The sequence below is a fragment of the Dromaius novaehollandiae genome, chromosome 3 (genome assembly GCF_036370855.1).
Source record: "Dromaius novaehollandiae isolate bDroNov1 chromosome 3, bDroNov1.hap1, whole genome shotgun sequence".
Taxonomy (NCBI): Eukaryota; Metazoa; Chordata; class Aves; order Casuariiformes; family Dromaiidae; genus Dromaius; species Dromaius novaehollandiae.
In genome coordinates, this window is record NC_088100.1 from 4,850,819 (window position 1) to 4,868,418 (window position 17,600).

The 17,600-nt window shown below is 40.1% G+C and overlaps 1 protein-coding gene across 5 annotated transcripts in view; it reads left to right on the top strand.

Annotated features, from left to right (window-relative positions):
• Nucleotides 1-13,465, top strand: part of PKHD1 (PKHD1 ciliary IPT domain containing fibrocystin/polyductin) — a 272,244-nt gene extending 258,779 nt beyond the window's left edge. For 4 of the 5 annotated variants that reach the window (XM_064508296.1, XM_026093838.2, XM_026093839.2 and 1 more), the window contains 3 exons: nucleotides 2,993-3,151; nucleotides 4,613-4,756; nucleotides 9,693-13,465. In XM_064508296.1, the coding sequence (XP_064364366.1) occupies nucleotides 2,993-3,151; nucleotides 4,613-4,756; nucleotides 9,693-10,045 (656 nt within the window). In that variant the 3' untranslated portion in view covers nucleotides 10,046-13,465. Of the gene's footprint in view, nucleotides 1-2,992; nucleotides 3,152-4,612; nucleotides 4,757-9,692 lie in introns of those variants that run through there. The other variant, XR_010388155.1, reaches the window with a different exon arrangement.
• Nucleotides 13,466-17,600: the final 4,135 nt, after the last annotated feature.

Below are 17,600 nucleotides of genomic sequence, written 5' to 3' on the forward strand. Positions count from 1 at the left end.
CTCAAGAGATAAGCACCTGTCTAACTGTTCTGGGGCCTAAATATATTTGCAAATCTGGCCATAAAGGTATATAAGGATCAAAACACTGTTTTTTTGTGTCTCAGAATGAGTGCTGGTATGTATCAATGGAAGAGGAGGAACATGCTCTCTGACAGGCACCAGCAGGTAGTCCAACGATAAATTAAGATATAGAAGTTGTACCACCATGTGTAAGGTCCTAACGCTGGGATCCATCAGCTGGAAAGAAGCCTAGGGAGTGTAGATAGAAATTTTTCCAGAATCATGCGTGTGTGCCACTGCATAAAGCTCTGCTGAGTACTCCTTTGGAGTACTAGCATAATTTTGTTTACCCATGTTCAGAGATCATCTCAAATTAGAGCAGGTACAGAGAAGAACCCATAAATGGAGAGAGGAATGGTCATTTTTAGGAGAAAACTCCAAGATAGTTTGGTTTGTTTCAGCTAGAGAAAAAAAAAAAAAAAAAACAAGCTTGGGAGAGGACAAATACATCAGAGAGGTAAATAGTTGAGAGCTGAAAGTGATTACATGGAAATGGCTGATAAAATATTTAAAATGATAGTGCTGGGAAAAAATGGCCAAGAATGGTTTTGGGCTAGAAATTAAAGAAGGCTACTAACATTTAGAGTCTTTTGCTTCTGTACAGCCTTTCTTAATAGTTTGGAAGAATAGAGGCAGCTAATCAAACTACTTTTGGATGGAACTTGATAAGCCTGTGGATGATATTGTATAATGGGGTATTATGGGATTTATGACCCGATCCCATCCTGGGATTAAATGAAAATCCAGATTTTATTTGTTTTTTTAGTGAGAAACCTTTCTTCCTCCAAGTCAAAAGTGGCTAATCAATACCATGTTTTCCATGGCTTTGCAAAGAGAGAATTGTGGTTCAGGGAATACTTGGAGGTGGGCCTTTAAAGGGGTATATGTTGACCTGAACACTCACATTGACGACCCTTCAGTGAGTGCAGATGCAAAGTCAGCAACTCACAGGATCAGACTCTTCAGGGGGAAGAATAACGTAATGAAATGGTTTTTGAAAGTTATTTCAGTGAGTCAAAATATCTCCTTTCCTCTGATCAGATACAGATCCCTTTGATTAAACACTTAGCTAGTCAGAGTGTTGCAAAGAGATGTTTACAGATAGCAATGCAGAGAGCTGATGCATCTGTGTAGGCATCATCTTTGTAAATCAGAAAATTTATACTTTTAGTACGCAGTACGCATCATAAAAATACACACCCCAAAAAAATCCCTGTTGCTTTTTTGTAATTGGGAGCCATGCTGGAGGCAGTATAAAGACTTTTATACTGCCAGATTCTTATAGAAGATATTTGTTTATCATTTAAGATAAATAAACAAAAATTAAACAATCAAATAATAGATGTTTGGGATACATTTTCATGATTAGCTTTCTGTGTGTACCTTGGCATGGTTATTTATTCTCTTGTGATTTGGAGAGAGTTCAGAAGATTCAGCTGATGTTGAATGCAATGATCCCAAGTTCTTCAGTGATAGTTCCTGGAGAGAGTAGAGTATTCATCACATTGCTGCATTGTCTTGCTCCTTACTCTGGATTAATACTTACTTAACTGACAGATATCCCAGCAGGCTTGATCCATCGACTTTCCATTTAAACCAACAGCAGTCTAATCACAAACTATTAGAGTAGCATGAAATGCAACCTTTAAGCAGCTGTCTGTGTAGGGTTCTTGATATCTGTGAGATTACTTATCTCCTTGCAGATGAAGTTCATATGTGTCTATATCTGCAGGCAAATTTTCCCCAATTGGAACATGCTTTCCACATTGTTCTGATGAAGCTCTGTTCTGTTCAAGTGGACAATATTGGCACAAATCTAATCTGTTTCAGATAAAAATACTTAAGCTATTTACCCTAGTCTCCAAGTCTCCATCTGACAGTGTTTCTGTTTTTTGAGAATAAGTGAAAAAGATGACTTTCAGCTTTTTATTATAACTCAAACAAGTAAAAGAAATACACATCCATTGAAATGATTAGAACTCTGGGATTAGGACTGAGAATGAGCCAGGTGATATGATAGGTAGTATGCTAGTGCACTCATCCACATCCTTTAAGTCAGTCTATAGACAGTGCAATGGCCAGTTTTATTAAACTCCCCTCCTAGAACACATCTCCAAAACGTATTTTGGAAGTGGTCCAGGGCCTGTGCTAAATCCTGACTGCTTGTGAGCATAGCCTGGGAGAGCATTTGTTGGCCCAGACCAAAATGTGCCAAACAGCTTTTTTGCAGTTCAGTTTTTAAGATCAACTTCGAATGCCTGAGTCCACACCATGGTACTATCTAATGTACTGGAAAACACCATGCTAACAGCAGTGACACTCAAACTTTTTATTTATAACACTTTCTGTCAACGCAAAGGAGAATATTAACAAGTTCCCTGGGAGTTTTCTAAATCTTGGACTTAAGCTTAATGCCAGTCAATGTTTCTAGATTATCCCTAACTTATACTCAGATGACCGATGTATAGCCTTCAACAGCGGTGTATGACTTAGCACCGTTCTCGTTGCAGCCAACTTCTCTGTCTTGTTAGGCAGAATGTACATGTGGTCTGTCTGGGCCTGATTTGATTGCCCTTAGACACAGATACTTTTCAAATGTATTTTATGAGTTTGGCAGTCAGTTGGACAAAATCATGGAAGAAATTTTGGTTAAGGATTATTGCGTTCGAACAGACTGCTTCTACTTCAGGAAGCGCTGGAGGCTTGGAACGTAAACTGGAGAAGTTTGGTTACACATTTGCCTTGTTCTGGTACTCTATCCTAAATAAATATTGTTGGCCAGTGGTGGATATGGAGATGGATGGACTTTTGGGCTGTTCCAGCATGCACTTTGAACAGCAACATCATTGTTAAAAGGCTATAATCTACTGTTCTCACTATGAAACCAGTGTCCTCACTTTTGTAATAAACTCTCGCTGCTTTGAATTCTCAGGGACTAAGTTTACTGTGCTGTCTCAGCCATTTACCATCTTTCCTGTCCCCCTGGGAGAGAAGTCCAGCAGGATCCGTGTTGTTATGCTGAGTTCAGCAGCATCTGCACTCGTCCTTGGTCTTCTTGCATTCTGCTGTCTCAGGAAGAGCAAAAGCAACAGTAAGTTGGAAAAGTCCATGAAAATTTATACCTGCAGAGTATAAATCTCTTTCATTTAGCTAATCTCCAGAGTGGCCACAACAGGATTTAGTAACAATGGCAAAGCAAGCTGAGCAGAGTTTTTAACACCGTTCATGAGTCTTACCCCAAAATAGGCTAATTGTTTCATTTTTCCTAATTTCTGTTGGCTTTGGGTAAGACTCAAAATCAGTCTGTCTAGTTACATATCCCCCATGCTGCTGTTCGGATGACTTTTTCACTTATTTCCTCTGGTTGTCTCATCATTTTTTTGGATCTTAATTTATTTTCTGCAAATTGTTCAGGTAGATCTTGGCACTCAGAAAAAGCTCTGTAGAGTTCGGTAATAAGCAACGTAGTTCAGGGTTATATGGTTATGTGCCTATAACAGATGCCTGAGTCCCTGCCGCATAAAGTTTTAAATGTATTTGAAACGTGAAGAAAATCTGATTTCTATAGTGCAGTTAGGGAACTGAGAAATAAAGGAAATGCTCACCATGATTTCAAGTGCCAAGATTATCCATTCAGCCACCGCATTTTCGTGATAACGAGTAACATAGCAATGTATTGCTGAGGTGCAGTTAATGCAAAGCCGAGGTGCTGACCAGGAAGTAGACACAGCTGCAATGTGAATGCAACAGAGGCAGCTGTGTAGCCATGCTGACATCCCATACTACATCATCAGCATCATATACGTCAAAGTGGTGATTGGAGGACTTCAGCTTCTCTGGAGCTCTTCCCCCAGACAAATCCACACCTCTTCTAACTTACCTTAAAGTTGTTTTTTTTTTTTAGCATTGACCTTAAAAACTAACATAGCTACCTAAAGGAAGCTTTCCCAATATGAGAGGCATAAAGCTCTTTGTGTAAAATAAAAACTGAAGGTAAAATGACATGGTGATAACTGCTCTGTGGATTGATTCCCAAATTGCCACCCTAAACTTCTGGATATTTAGGAAGCCACCAAAATTTGGTCTTCAAGATATGTTGGGACCTAGCCATGGGTACAGGTAACCCATACTGAAGGAGCCAGTGCACATGCCAGTTAATAAAGCATTTTAAACTGATCTCCCACTAGTTTCAAGGCCTATCTTCTCACGAGTTTCACTAAACTTGTTCTTCCAAATAACTTTGCAAATCCAGGCCAAAGAGCCCTTCTCCTAAACTGCACTATGAACACTAGCTGCAGCAAGGTCTGAATCTCTAATATTAGTGAACATGGTGACAATACAAGGAAAGATTTTACTGGAGAGAATAGGTGTCATACCTAGTGGTAAAACACAAGATGATATAATCATAAAACAAGCCTCTCTCCTTTTGGGCAGAGAGAACACATGCGAGATTATCTGGTAATTCACCAGCAATTTATTATTGCTTAAAGCAATAGTTGGTGCTGAGCCAACTGGTGGATTGAGAGTGATGCAACTGTTTGCTTCGTTACAGAAACAAGGACTGAAAAGGCTAATGTACCGCAGCAGGCAGAAGCCAGTACCAACGCACCCCAGACCCAGGCACAGCCTCGTCCAGCTCGCATCCAGCCTTGCTGCAATCAAGGAGAGAGTGAATGTGACATTTCTGCAACAGGAGGTGAGATTGCAGAATGAGATCTTCTCCTCCTGAGTATTTGTCTACTTAGTATTTTCTCTCCTTGTAGACATATTGTGTGAAATCCTAGCTTGGCTGAAGGCAGCAGCAACCTCCCCCCCCCCCCCCCCCCCCCCCCGCCCCCTCTTGAGTTCACTGAGTCCATGATTTCACCTGGTGTTTTTGAAGCAGGACAGGGACTGGCATTCCCGTGGTATCCACAGCACGCCTTAAGGACCTCCCTTAACCAGATCTCCAGGTGCTACCACAATAATAGCACAGAGATAGCTGCTGAGCAATGCTTAAAAGGCTCTGGATGAGCCTGCAGGCTGTGGACAATTGCACCAAGGTCTGCTACCATGGCAGAGGTGGGGAGAGCAGGAAGAACCACTCAGGGCTTATTTCCACACTCTCCCTGTTACCTCCACCACTCGCAGTTTCTTCTACAGGACCTTCATGCCATGCTTTCTGTGTAGTGATTCAGAGCCACCCCCCAAAATGGCTCCATTCTCCCTGGTTTTGTGTCCCCCCTCACTCCCTACTGTCACTTTCACAAACAACCCTCTTCCGCACACCTCCTGGAGACTTGTCTTTTCATCATCTGCTGATCAAACACGACTTCTTCTGAGGTCACTGAAAAGCAGACAGCCTCTGGGGCATGCAGCTGGCAGCATAAAGCATTTGCTTCCCTCTCTGCACGTGTGAAATGTTCCTATGGTTTCTTTTCTTTTTTGGTCTCACCAGCCAACAGCGCACATCTAAGGGCATTCTGATAACCCTGCTGAACCATCCATTTACCCTGTATCGGGAATTTCTTTTTCCTCCTCCTTCCCAAAGCATGTGGATTACATAAGAGGCAGGAAGAACATAGTTGGAGCTTTATCTTCTTTTCATTAGCATCTATCACAAAAGCAGAGAGAGAGAGAAGGAGGGAGGAAATTCTGCAGTTTATGTGTTTTGATATTTGCTGTACTCCTCCAAAATACAGCATTCAGCTGTGTGCCTTAGGATACATATCTGCTATAAATTCATTTTTTATCTAATTTGTCTGAGATCTAAGCTTCCTGTGGAGGTCTGAGATCAAAGGATCTGATTCTGTCTGATGTCGGCTCTGACACATAATGCGTGCTGACTTAGTTCTGTCTATAAACTCACAGTGGGAGACTGCCATTCTCCCTTGGCACCTTTACATAGTGAACTTTCATTTTGGCTGGGGAGGCTGACAGGTATAGCACTGATTGGAGCTGTCGTGTAAATAATTCATGGGAAGATTTTTGTCAGAAAAAGGAAATCCAGCCACTTAAGGTCTTTTAGGAATAGTTGCAAGACAAAAAGATTCCCCAATATGTTCAAATCTAAACAAGGATAACAATATCTTAAGTGAATTTAATACATATGACTTGGAAACGTCTAATGTTTGATTTCCCCCTATTTAAAGTTGGCTGTTGATTTTGGAGACAGAGAGGCAATCAAAGCTGCAGTCTTTTTGTTTAGTTTCTGCTTTATAGTTGTTCCCCCCATAAGAAATCCCACCTTTCTAAAACAATTAAATGTTCAGAGTCTTTATTATTAATCATCACGGTAAGTCTTGCAATGCAGAGCTTTTCTCTTTGGTAAGTACTTCTACAGTGCGAAGTCCAATGGAGCTAGGAGCCCTAGTGGTTGTCCCAGGACAAATAGCTGAGGATGGAGATGATGAAGAAAGTCATGTGCATAGACATGCAATATTTCAGGTGAGAAGGGATCAAGATATAACCTTGCCTGACCCACTCTGTAATAAAAATCTCCTCAATTTCACATAATTCTGTCTTGAATTAAATCACTTTTGATCGACTAAAGCATTGATAATAGAAAGGCAGCCAGAGCTGGAAGAACATATTGCTTCTCTTTGCAATTTATTCTGGTGATTTGCCACCTTCAGCACTGAAAAATTGCATCCTGTACCAGTTTGTGTTTCCTAGCTTCAGTTTCCAGCGTTTGGGCTTAATCTACAGGATTATTTTGTTATATTGAAGATCCCTTTAGTACTGTGCTTCTTCTCCCTCTGAAAGTGCTTGTCCACTAGAGGCAAAGGCTTTTCTGGGAGATCGTCACCATTTTTGGCAACTTGGAACCCTTCCAGTGACTCTTTTCTCTACCCTCTGCAGTATTCAGACCTGGTTTGGATGTCTGCTTTGTGATGTTGCAAAAGTAAAATCACCTCCCTGACATCACTCACTACCCTTCTACCACCAAAAGCTCTCATTAGTCCTTTTGGCTCTTGTATCTTAGTGAGAGCTTATCCTGAGCTGCTTGGCCCCTCTCACACAGAAATCACTGCTGGTTGTTTTCTTGAAGAGGGTCCCCACTCTGCAGATATGGCTTGCATCCTTTGTTTCCAGGTTGCTCAAGACAGCTCCTCCTTCTTTACCCTCTACCAGCTTGCCGTTCTTCCTGCCACTTGCAAATTTCATCAGAATAATTTTTAGGTTTAATTCTGGATCACTGATAAAAACACGGAATAGCATCCATTTCAGTGGTAGTGTCTGGTACTGCAACTCATCCCACCCTTCTAGAATTATTTCCCATTGATAATTGCAACCTGAACTATCTGTTAGCTGGCTCTTAATCCAGTTATTGTGGGTTTTATTGAGAAAACAATGTGTATTCAATTTAATTAAAAATAGAGAAAATGGTATTGTAGACTACTACATCCTACAAATGTCTAGGCAATATTTCATCCTTGAAACTGCACATATCCAAAAATAAATGTTTAGTCCCTTCCAAGAATAACACAAACTTGTTTGATAAGACCTATTTTTGCAACAGAAGATGGCACCTTTGAATATGAAGAAGGCTTAAATACATAGCAAAAAATGACATGACATTTTGTTATAGGGGATCATGACCTGATCATTTTGCTTATGTGTAAAAAGAAGAAAGTTGAAGGCAGTCATGTATGTAATTTGTGCTTTAAAAAAGCCAATTGCCTAATGTTAAAACAATCATGAGGAGGAAAACTATTATGCACAGAAGCATGTGTGACTGCTGAAAATTTACTGAGAACTTTCCAGTGAATTTCCAAAGGGCACAATTCTGAAATTGAATGCTATAGGCATACTAGTCAGAAAAAAAGCAACACTCCTTAACAGGAAAAGTGAGCACAGGCATAAAGAAATATGGAAATTGTAGAAAGGAAATGAAGATAAGGGAAGACGATGCCAGCAAATAAAGTTCAAAATCAAGAAATTATAGAAAAGGCAGAAGGGATGCAAAAAAAAAAGAAATAAAAAAAAAAAAAGGAGAGAGAGAAAGAGAAAAAAGCCATGAATATCTTTTATATAGAAAGAGTTTCAGAAAGAGGTATGTTAAGGTCACACAAAGAGGGATGGTAAGGTCACACAAAACAGTGGTTAATGTTGACCGTGAATGTATGTTGTGTCAGCCTCTTACACATAGCTCCCCAAGTAATGTAGAGGAAGGAGCCAGTCCTAGTGCATGTATGACCCATCCTTTGGAGAGGAAAGTAAGGCATGATTTACTCAAAAGAAATAGCAAGCAGAGCTGTTCCCTCTACCTTGCTGAAGCCACATTCTCTCTCTTCCAGTAACACTAGTAGTTTATTCATTAATCAAATAATAGTGAAAATAATCTTCCAGATGACCCTGCAGACTTCAGGCTCAAACAAGCAAAGTTGTCACTGGCATCAAGGGGAGCTTTGCCTGCAGATGTCTGTGGGATGTTGTTTTCCAGTTAGGAATCTGCAAAACCATCTGACCTCTGTGGTGCCTCTTGTACTGTCCCTGTGATAAAGACTGAGCAGATAGGTCTCTTCATAATGCCTTTGTCAGAACTGAACCTGTCTCATTTCTTCACAGTGGTATGAGCTCTGGCATGATCTGGATAGCAGAAGTGTGCCTCCGCCATTAATCTGAGCAGCAGGCTCTAGAAACCATTGGGAAAAAAGTCTCAGGCTGCTAAGGGTTAAACTTGAAAGACAAAGCTCACTAATAAATAGTGGTAGCAACACATTTTCTGTGGATCACTTGTGGAAAGGACCAGTAATATATTCTTATGAATGGTCTGCAGAAGCCAGTGTCATTCAATAGCAAATGTTGTATGTAGTCTACGACTAGTTCTGGATTTGGAGCAAGTATCCAAGGCTTGTTTTTTGAACAATTTCTTTTTTTTTCTGGGGTTGGGGAGGAGATGAGTGCAAGAATTTCGCAAATGTTTTCAGCATCCAAATGAAGCAGACTGCCAATCTTGCACTGAAGTGATAGCACACACTGTTGACTCAAAAGCCATCTGTCGTAACACTACAAGTGATTCTGCCTCTGTGCTTGATAACCCTTTGGATTACTCTGATGTAAACATTTTGCATTTCCACATGAAAAATGTATAAGATCTATTTCACTTTTTCTGCATTTTTTCAACATCATTTCATAAACAGCATTACAGGTTACAGCCTCTGCCTTGAGTAGATTTCAAACACTGGAAACTTGCGCATTATATTATAGCTTGATTCATAGAGGGTTGATGTATTTATAGATGTGTAGTGAGTATTAAAGATGATTATCAACCTTAGCAATAAACAGCTTATAAAACGGCTGTATTCTATACACTTTATTATTAAGAATTTATTGAAACATTTGATAACCATTGGATAATGCTTTAGGAGCTATTTTTGTATCAGTATGAAAAAGGCAGCTGTTTCCATTTCAGTTTTTGGTTGCTGTATGTTTATTTGTGGAAGCAGTTTATTGTTATTGGGTTTTAACAACTTATTTTTGCCAAACTGAATTTGGGGGCCCATTAAAATGATCCTTTTAATAACCGTTTTTCCAATAACAACTACTTTTTCATTAAAGTTTCTAGCAAACAGCAAAGGCATTAAAGGAAAGACTAAGGCAGGGTCTTACTGTTACTGTAAAGCACAGACAAGTTTTTTCTTTTACAGATATGGAAGGAAACGGAACAGTGGGAGATGCTGGAGGACAATCAAAGGAGCTGAACCTACAGCCACTTGAAGCCAGGTCGAATGGAAAGACAAACACTGTCCAGCGTAAGACAGGTCATAGAGACATCTTTTCTACGGCTAGGAAAAATGACGGTCACCAACAGCCATGTGGAGGAGTGTCCCTTGGTGACTCTCTGGACCTGCAGCAGCTGGCTGTCCCAGGGCTCTCCAGCTGGAAGGATGACCCCCAGCCTTCAGCTGGTCACAGCGAGGAAAGGGAGGAGGCTGAAAGGGTGCCAAAACTTCAGAACAACACCAGAGAGGAGATTGCGACGGGAGCAGCAGATGTGTAGGAGAACTGATGTGAGGTGGTAGAACACCAACAAAGCAAACTTCCTCTGGGTTGCAGTCAACGCCAGCCTAAGTCTCTTTTTTTCTCGATGGTCAGAGAAAAGCATACACATATTAACACTGGAAATCAGCCTGTCCTGCTGCACACATAAAAATAAAACTATATCTAGACTTGTTACCTGCTTCTGAAGCCAGCAGGGAGGCTCTGACCATGTCCATGGTGTTAAACTCTCTTAGAGGCATATTCAAACTGCCTGTTGAGAATGTCCTTGGCTTCTGATGCCTCCAGAACTGTCTCCAAGGATTTTTTGGGGGAGTGCTATTTGGCTTAGACCAAAAGCATCTGACGGATTAGCCTAACGATTCAGCACTACAGATGATTGAGTTCCTATCCCCACATCCTGACATTGTTTAATTTTTTAGCATTGATGTATTCTTAGTGGCTAGAGCAATGCCCGTTGGTGTGTATGTCTGTGTGTGTGTGTGCATGTGTGTGTGTATAGATACATATGCATATCTTTATACACACACACATATTTACATATATATATACACCAATAAACGTATGTGTATATGTACATATCCACATAGTAAGTTGTATATGTTCTGCTCTTGTCCTTAGCTTGTGATTCAAAGAACTTTGGTATATTCTTTTTTTTTTTACTTTTCTGAGGAAAAAAATAGTCAAATATGTATTCACCTTCCATTTCCTTGTGACTTTAGCAAGTGCTTCCAGGCTATCCTAGTTAAAACTGTGTTTTAGATTTTTTTTTCTTTTTAATTAAACAGTGTTTTGCTGAGTTAGATTCCCCACATTGTTGCTGTTTTGCAATACCTTTAAATCACTGGCTTGTTATGAAGACTGCTTTTTATGAATGATAATAATAATAATAATGTGCTTCAGTTGTTCAGAAGATTCCTCTGTGCTTTGCTTTACTGAGCTGAAAGATGAGGAACTTTATTACGCCCTCTCTGTATCATAAAATTCTTGGTTGCAAGGTGTCCTGGTGGCACAAGATAAAATTTTTATTCCTCTGCAGAACACATACTTAAGCAGGAAGATGAAGCTTCTGGCTAGACCAATAGTGGAAACTGAGGTAAGAAACCTCAACTTGAAAAAAAAAAAAAAGAAGCTTCTTCAGCTGAAAGACTCCTGCTGTGTAAAAACATCTAAAACTGGTTATTAGCTGTAGATGGAAGAAACAGTCTCCAGATCATTTCACCAAAGCTGAATGTCTCTGCAAGTGATGTCTTGAAAAGTGATCACTTCTCTTACTTACTTCTCCAGGCATAAAGGTCTTGTTCCAGACTTCTCAGGTAGGTTCACATCAGTTTAAGCCCTAAGGGAGGCCCAAATTGTGTATAAATATCACCACCCTGGCCCATGCACAAGGTGCTATTGGCTTCCAGAGGTATAAGTATGCACACCCCGAACACGTGCTGAAGAGTGAAGCTGTGCATAAACCCACTCCACATGCTGTGAACAGGATGCAGAAGGTTACCCAGAACACAGATTGCATCTATGCTAGTATATAAAACAGACTGCCTTCTGCCCTCTGACCCTGAGACCTAATGGCACAGCCAGTTCCTGTCTGCAGAACTTAACTGTCTTCCAAATTGGATGACTTCATTTATACTCATTATCCTGGCCCATGCATGCTCTTGAACTGTGCACTGTCTGGGCATTTTGTGGGTGAAAGCTGGTTGGATCAGGCTGGATAGCAGCAGAACAGTATCGAGCCTCAACTCTGAACCTCTTAAGTCCACTATTGCAAGCACAGCCATGAGGACCAGTGCATGTGTACCATCCTACCCACGCTTCCTAGCCAATGTAAGTAAATCCTATGTCAGAGGTTCGGGTCCTGTTAAAAGTATGGGTCGTCTTCTGCTCCTGTGGCATACCTGTAAAGGTTAAACACCAGCTGTGATGCCAAGAAATGGAGTCTGAGTGTCAGCTTATTCCCCTTTAAGTGTCACTAGTTGTCAGCAGCCTTCAGTCATTACTTTTTCTTGTAGATATCTGCATAAGAAGCAGTCAGTGTAGGCTGCCTTGTAACTCAGTGGCTCTGTTATGTGAAGTCTTTGATTTAATTTAGATGTGTGCTTTAGGATGAGAGGAATTATGCCACCAAAGTGCCTAATTCTCTCCATCAACTATGAAGATAGCCTATATGATTAGTTCATATGAAGACATATACATTGGTTAGATGAACCTCATATTACCAGTCATAGCTAAATTCAAGCCTGTTATTAGCCATGAAATAATATATAATGCCTTCCCCTCTTGCTCATACCTCACAGTGTGATAATTCAAGAAGACCTTAGTTGAAAGGATGGAGATAGTCCACATTGCTGTTTGATTCTGATCAACAAGGAAATAATTGAAACAGCTGAACTGAAAGTAAGAGCTGATTTGCCAAACTTACTTCTTACTTCACTTCCATCCAGACTCCTAGAGGTGACTCCCATTTCATTCATATTTTAGGATCTTTTAGGTCCATAAAGGATTATAGCCTCTCTTTTATGTCTCCACTTGAAGAAAGTCACTATACTAGTGCAATGTCCTTCGTATGTCACCATGGGTAGATTCACTGAAGCCCTTGCACTATGTAGAGCTTATAAGCATCATTTTCAAGTGAAATCAGAGTAATTTTATGCTGATCCAGGCTTCTGGCTGACTGTGCTAGAGCTTTACTAGCTTAAAAAAGCCAAGGATGAGGGCCATAGAGTCTTCCATAATACGGACCTGGATTTTTTTCCAGCATTTCCTGCAGAACCCAAAATGTTCTTCAATGTGAATACACACAGTAGAGCTCTAAGCCTCATGGTTCAGAGTATGAGTAAGAAGACATAACTTGTAAAGACATCCAGCTTTGGTGAAATGATTCAGACACCCTTCCTTTCCCTCATAACTGATATCCAGTTTTAGATGCTGTGACATGGTAGGACATCCTTTTCTATCTGCAGAAATAAACTTCCTCCATCCTCTGATCACCTCTCCTCTTAAGTAGTTCTACTCCTGGCAAGTGAGTCCATCACATCCAAGCACTGTGAAAGCAAAAAGTACATAATTACAAATGTCAGGATGTATGTAAATAACATGCAAATAATATTGAATGTAAATGATATTCAAAAATTATACAATGGAGCCTTCTATTTGGAAAAAAAAATCAGACATATTGGAAACAGTTAAGGGTTTTAATTAATCCTTTAATTCAGAATCCTTGCATTTATCCATACTTTGTTTACAGGATAAATAATGTCTTGTATGTCTAGACCTCTAATGGAATAAGCAGAGCTAAAAAATCTTTAACTGCAGCATTGTTGATCTTGATTTCCCACACTGCTGTGTATTAATTTGAGTGTTGGAGCATGGGAAACATTCGGGGAGAAAGTGAAATAAAACATGATTGCAATACAAACGTGAACTGATCCCTGTATAAGAAAGAATCCTGTCTTGTATATGGTCCCTGTGGTGACTGATGAGAGAGGTGATGTGACTGAGACTTAGTCATTGAAGAAATTGATCAAGAATAAGAAAATTTTCTCAGAATGATTGGTTTTACACTGATAGTAACAGCACTTGACTGAGATGGGATCACACTGTGCTATGGCTGATACAGATCTAGCTTTGTTTTGAAGACCTTTCCACCCAGACAGGCAAAGGAAACAGCCTCCCAGTATCACAGGAAAGGTCTGGTGAGATGAGTAGACGTACCCAGGTTGCCGCAGGATGTCTTGGGCAGGGCAAGAAAGAGAACACACATCTCGTGTCCCAGGCCAAAAGTTTTACTTTGCAATAGTTAGAATACTAACTTAGCCCATGGGGCATCTGCATACCATTACTGTTTTGCCGCTAGCATTTTTGGTGATCCTGATCAAGATCCTCAGTTTTGGAACTCTTCAGTTCTCCAATATCTTCCCACTATAATTGGGCAGAAGTGGTTCCCAGCTTTCAGTGGATGGTGTACGAGTGAATTTGTGTGCTCAAATATTCCTTGATAAGAAGACATTTTACGTTCTCAAGCTAAAAAACTGTAAAGTCAGTGTTCTGCTCACTGACTTGCTGTATTTCTATTGTATATATGTTTCTAATATATGCTTTTCTATGATCTGTAACTTTAGGCAAACAGAAAAAATTTCTCCCTTGACTTTGGGTTGCGTTAGGTTTTGGTTGAAGTTAGCATAGAAGGAGAGGGGATTACTTATAAGAGAATAAAAGAAAAATAAATGGAAGAATCTTCACCACCCCAATGGAAGAAAGGCTAGGAAGGGACCTAGGGGAATTTTGAGGCAAATTGCTGTTAGAGTGTCAGGGTCATTAAGATAAGTAACTGTGGATAAGAAAACCTTGAAATTGGAATGCAAGCAGTTTAGAGGACTTCTTGGGTAGCATCAGGAAGGGAGAAACTCCTGATCTGGATGGATGCGCTCTCAGTGGAGAAGTAGTCAACTGCTAGAAAAAGAAAGCCTGCTGAACATGGTTAGGTAAGATGCAGGGGGAAAAAAACTGAGGAAGATGTTGTAGGAACTGGAGATTTCTTGAGGGTGAAAAATAAAAGCCAATGTGAAGGCAAGATAGGGAAGGGAAGGAAAGGAAGGAGCCAGAGGAAAATCCAACAGTGTGACATGGGGATTACACATGATGGGCAGGTGGCCTCGGTAGTTTTGAGGGGTTTTTTAGACTTCTGACCCAGCTGCAGAGAATTCATTTGAAGGGGATTCCCTTGAGATTTTACATTGTCATTGACTAGCTTCTGGGAGGAGGTATAAAAAGAGGGCAGCAGGATTTCAGGTGAGCTTTTCAGAGGAGCCTGTAGACATGTCAGGGCAGGCTCATGTGCTAGCTCAGCCCACATCCAGGCTAACAGTGTGTGGGACACCAAGCCCTTTTGGCAAACTTACCTGAGACAGCCCAGAGAAGTGTTAACCTCTCTATGGTGAATATCAAAGAAGCTTTCAAAGTGCATGCAAAACTACTGCAAAAATCTCTGTATCTGCCTTTGCAGAATCATTCTCAGAGACCTAAACTATTTCTTGATACCCATGTTAAATGTGAGTGAAATTCTGAAGTTCTTATTATTTATTGAGTTTGCTATTTATTTATTGAGTTTGCTGGGATTGGGGTTTCCATCTGCTCTTCTCGACACCCTTTTCTGTAGTTCCATCTCCAATATCACTTTAGTTTCTTTATTATTATAAGCAAGAGTCTAGTTGAAAGGATGCCTAATTTTTAACTGAGCTCTCCAAGACAGTCTGAATTCCTAGACAATGCTGTGGTCAAAAATATTCTTCTTCCTTCTTCTTCTCCCCCCCCCCCCCCCTTTTGTGGCAGTGGTGTTTTCTCCTCTTATGTCTGAAGTACAGGAGTACATTACAGACAAATTTGCCTAAGGCTTTGGGCCAGAGTTGATGAGACTTCGCGAAGATACAGGAGCAGGCACATGGATAGAAAAAAAGAAAGACTGTGAAAAATTAAAATGACAAGGCTGGTTAGGGAGCAGAGATAACTGGTGATGTAGTAAAATTAATTACAGTCTGGGTTGAAGGAATAGTGTGCCTAAGACAAAATTAAAAAAAAAAAAAAGAAAAACCAAATAACAGCAATGAGATTATAAAGCCTTTCATCATCTCTATGTGGTATAACTCCCATTCCCTATTTATTACAGCAGTTATTTCTATAGCATCAGAGATATAAATGGCAAATAAAGGAGGCAAGTGTCCAGTCAAAGGCTTCTTCTCTGAGGTCCTGATCCTGCAAAGAGTAGCCTTCTTAAGAGTGAAATTGCACAAACAAAATCTTCCCTGGACTAGGAGCGCTGACAGAAAATCTTGGCTGGATCAGGAATGCTATATGATGCAACACTACAAGCGCAACTATGGGTGCTTACTGATTATGCAGAGGCACAGTCTTTTTAGAATTATTTTTTTGCAATCGTTATGCATCTGCCAAATCTTGAATTGATTCCAGCTTTATACCAACAGGAACAGCCTTGCTAAAATAAGATAAATATTGGGTGACAATTTGTTGATCAACAAAGAGATGATGGCAGGAACAAAACTCGATACCCAGTAGGATCATTCCAAGATTTAAGAACATGTTAGCTAAGGATGTTGCCATAGGGGTTTCTTTAGTAATATAAAAGCACTACGACTTATTAGTCATGTAGACCACACTTCGCATCTAGACTGTAAAATCATGCCACTTATCTTTTCCTTCTGACGTGTGGGGACAGGAGGCAGGTGTTACCCAAGATACAAGATTTCACATGCCAGGTGACATGACAAGACAACCGGGGTTGCAGCACAGGACAGTGAGGTTCCTTAGAGCGTGAGGCCAACCTAGGAGGCACATTTGGTAGACTACATAGCTACTTTCACTGGCTTGAGCCTGTGTGTGGGTAGGCCTGGAGCTGCCAAGAAGCTCTAGTGCTGAGAGGAGAAGCCAAGGTATCATGAGATGAAGCTGGATGAGTGAGACTGATGCCTGTCTCCAACAAAACAGGTTAAATTCAACCTCAGTTTGGATTTTTTTTTTTTAAAGGTCATTTTAACTGCTTTGTGGGCCCTGAATTAATGTATTCTCAGAAGTTATCTGGAGTTTTACCTTATTTCCTTCTCCCCCACCTTTGTGCCAAAGAGACCACTCTGGCATTCAGAAAAGAACCCTTTGCCCCTGCCACAGTGTATAGCTGGCACTCACCGTCTGCTGCACCACCAGCCTGCACCATCTGTCATCAAGGCCTTCTCAAAAAGTCAGTTCTCCTGTGAATGCCCAGAAGTGCATAAAGGATAGAGCAGAGCAGAAAATGAAGAATTTGGCCATGATTTTCATAAATTAATATATTTAGAGTTAAAAAAGAAAGAACAGAGTAACATTTCATTCTGTTAGTGAGCTTTCCAAAAAATGAAAATAGAAAGACATAGAGTCGATTTTTTTTTTTTCTTTTTGAAAATGAAAGCTGAGATTTGTTTTGAGGGAGGGACATTTAGGGAGGTATTTACCTTTTCTTTTTCATTTTCCTCCTCTTTTCTTTCACATTCTTACCAAGAAAGAGAAGAAAAGGAGCAATGAAAAAAGAAAGGGAAAAAAGAAAACAACAGATACAACACTCAAATTGATAAATAGGTGAGATTTTTTTTTTTTGTTAGCAGTTTTTTATAGTGACCCAATCTGTACTTAGCTTTATGCTCAGAAGAAAACTTTGCCAACAAATGCAAGAAAACTGGAAGGCAGTATTAAAAAAAAAAAAAAAAGGCAACAGTGTGTGAAAGTACTCTTTTTTGAACATCGTCTTTCTGAGCAAAAAAATGGAAGAAAAACACTAATGAGCTGTAGTTGTACATATATATGTGCTTATCCAAAGTAACTGAGGTTATTTTATTCAGTATGATTGCCCTTTAATTTCATGTATATCCATTCATTCAAGATAAGGCAAACTATGATGCACAGACATAATTTCGCTTGAACTTCTCATGGCCTCAGAGGAGTATCTGATTCTGAAGTTCTGTTCTTCTCTTTTAGTCGCCAGGTTAGTATATCATTTTCTCCTAAAA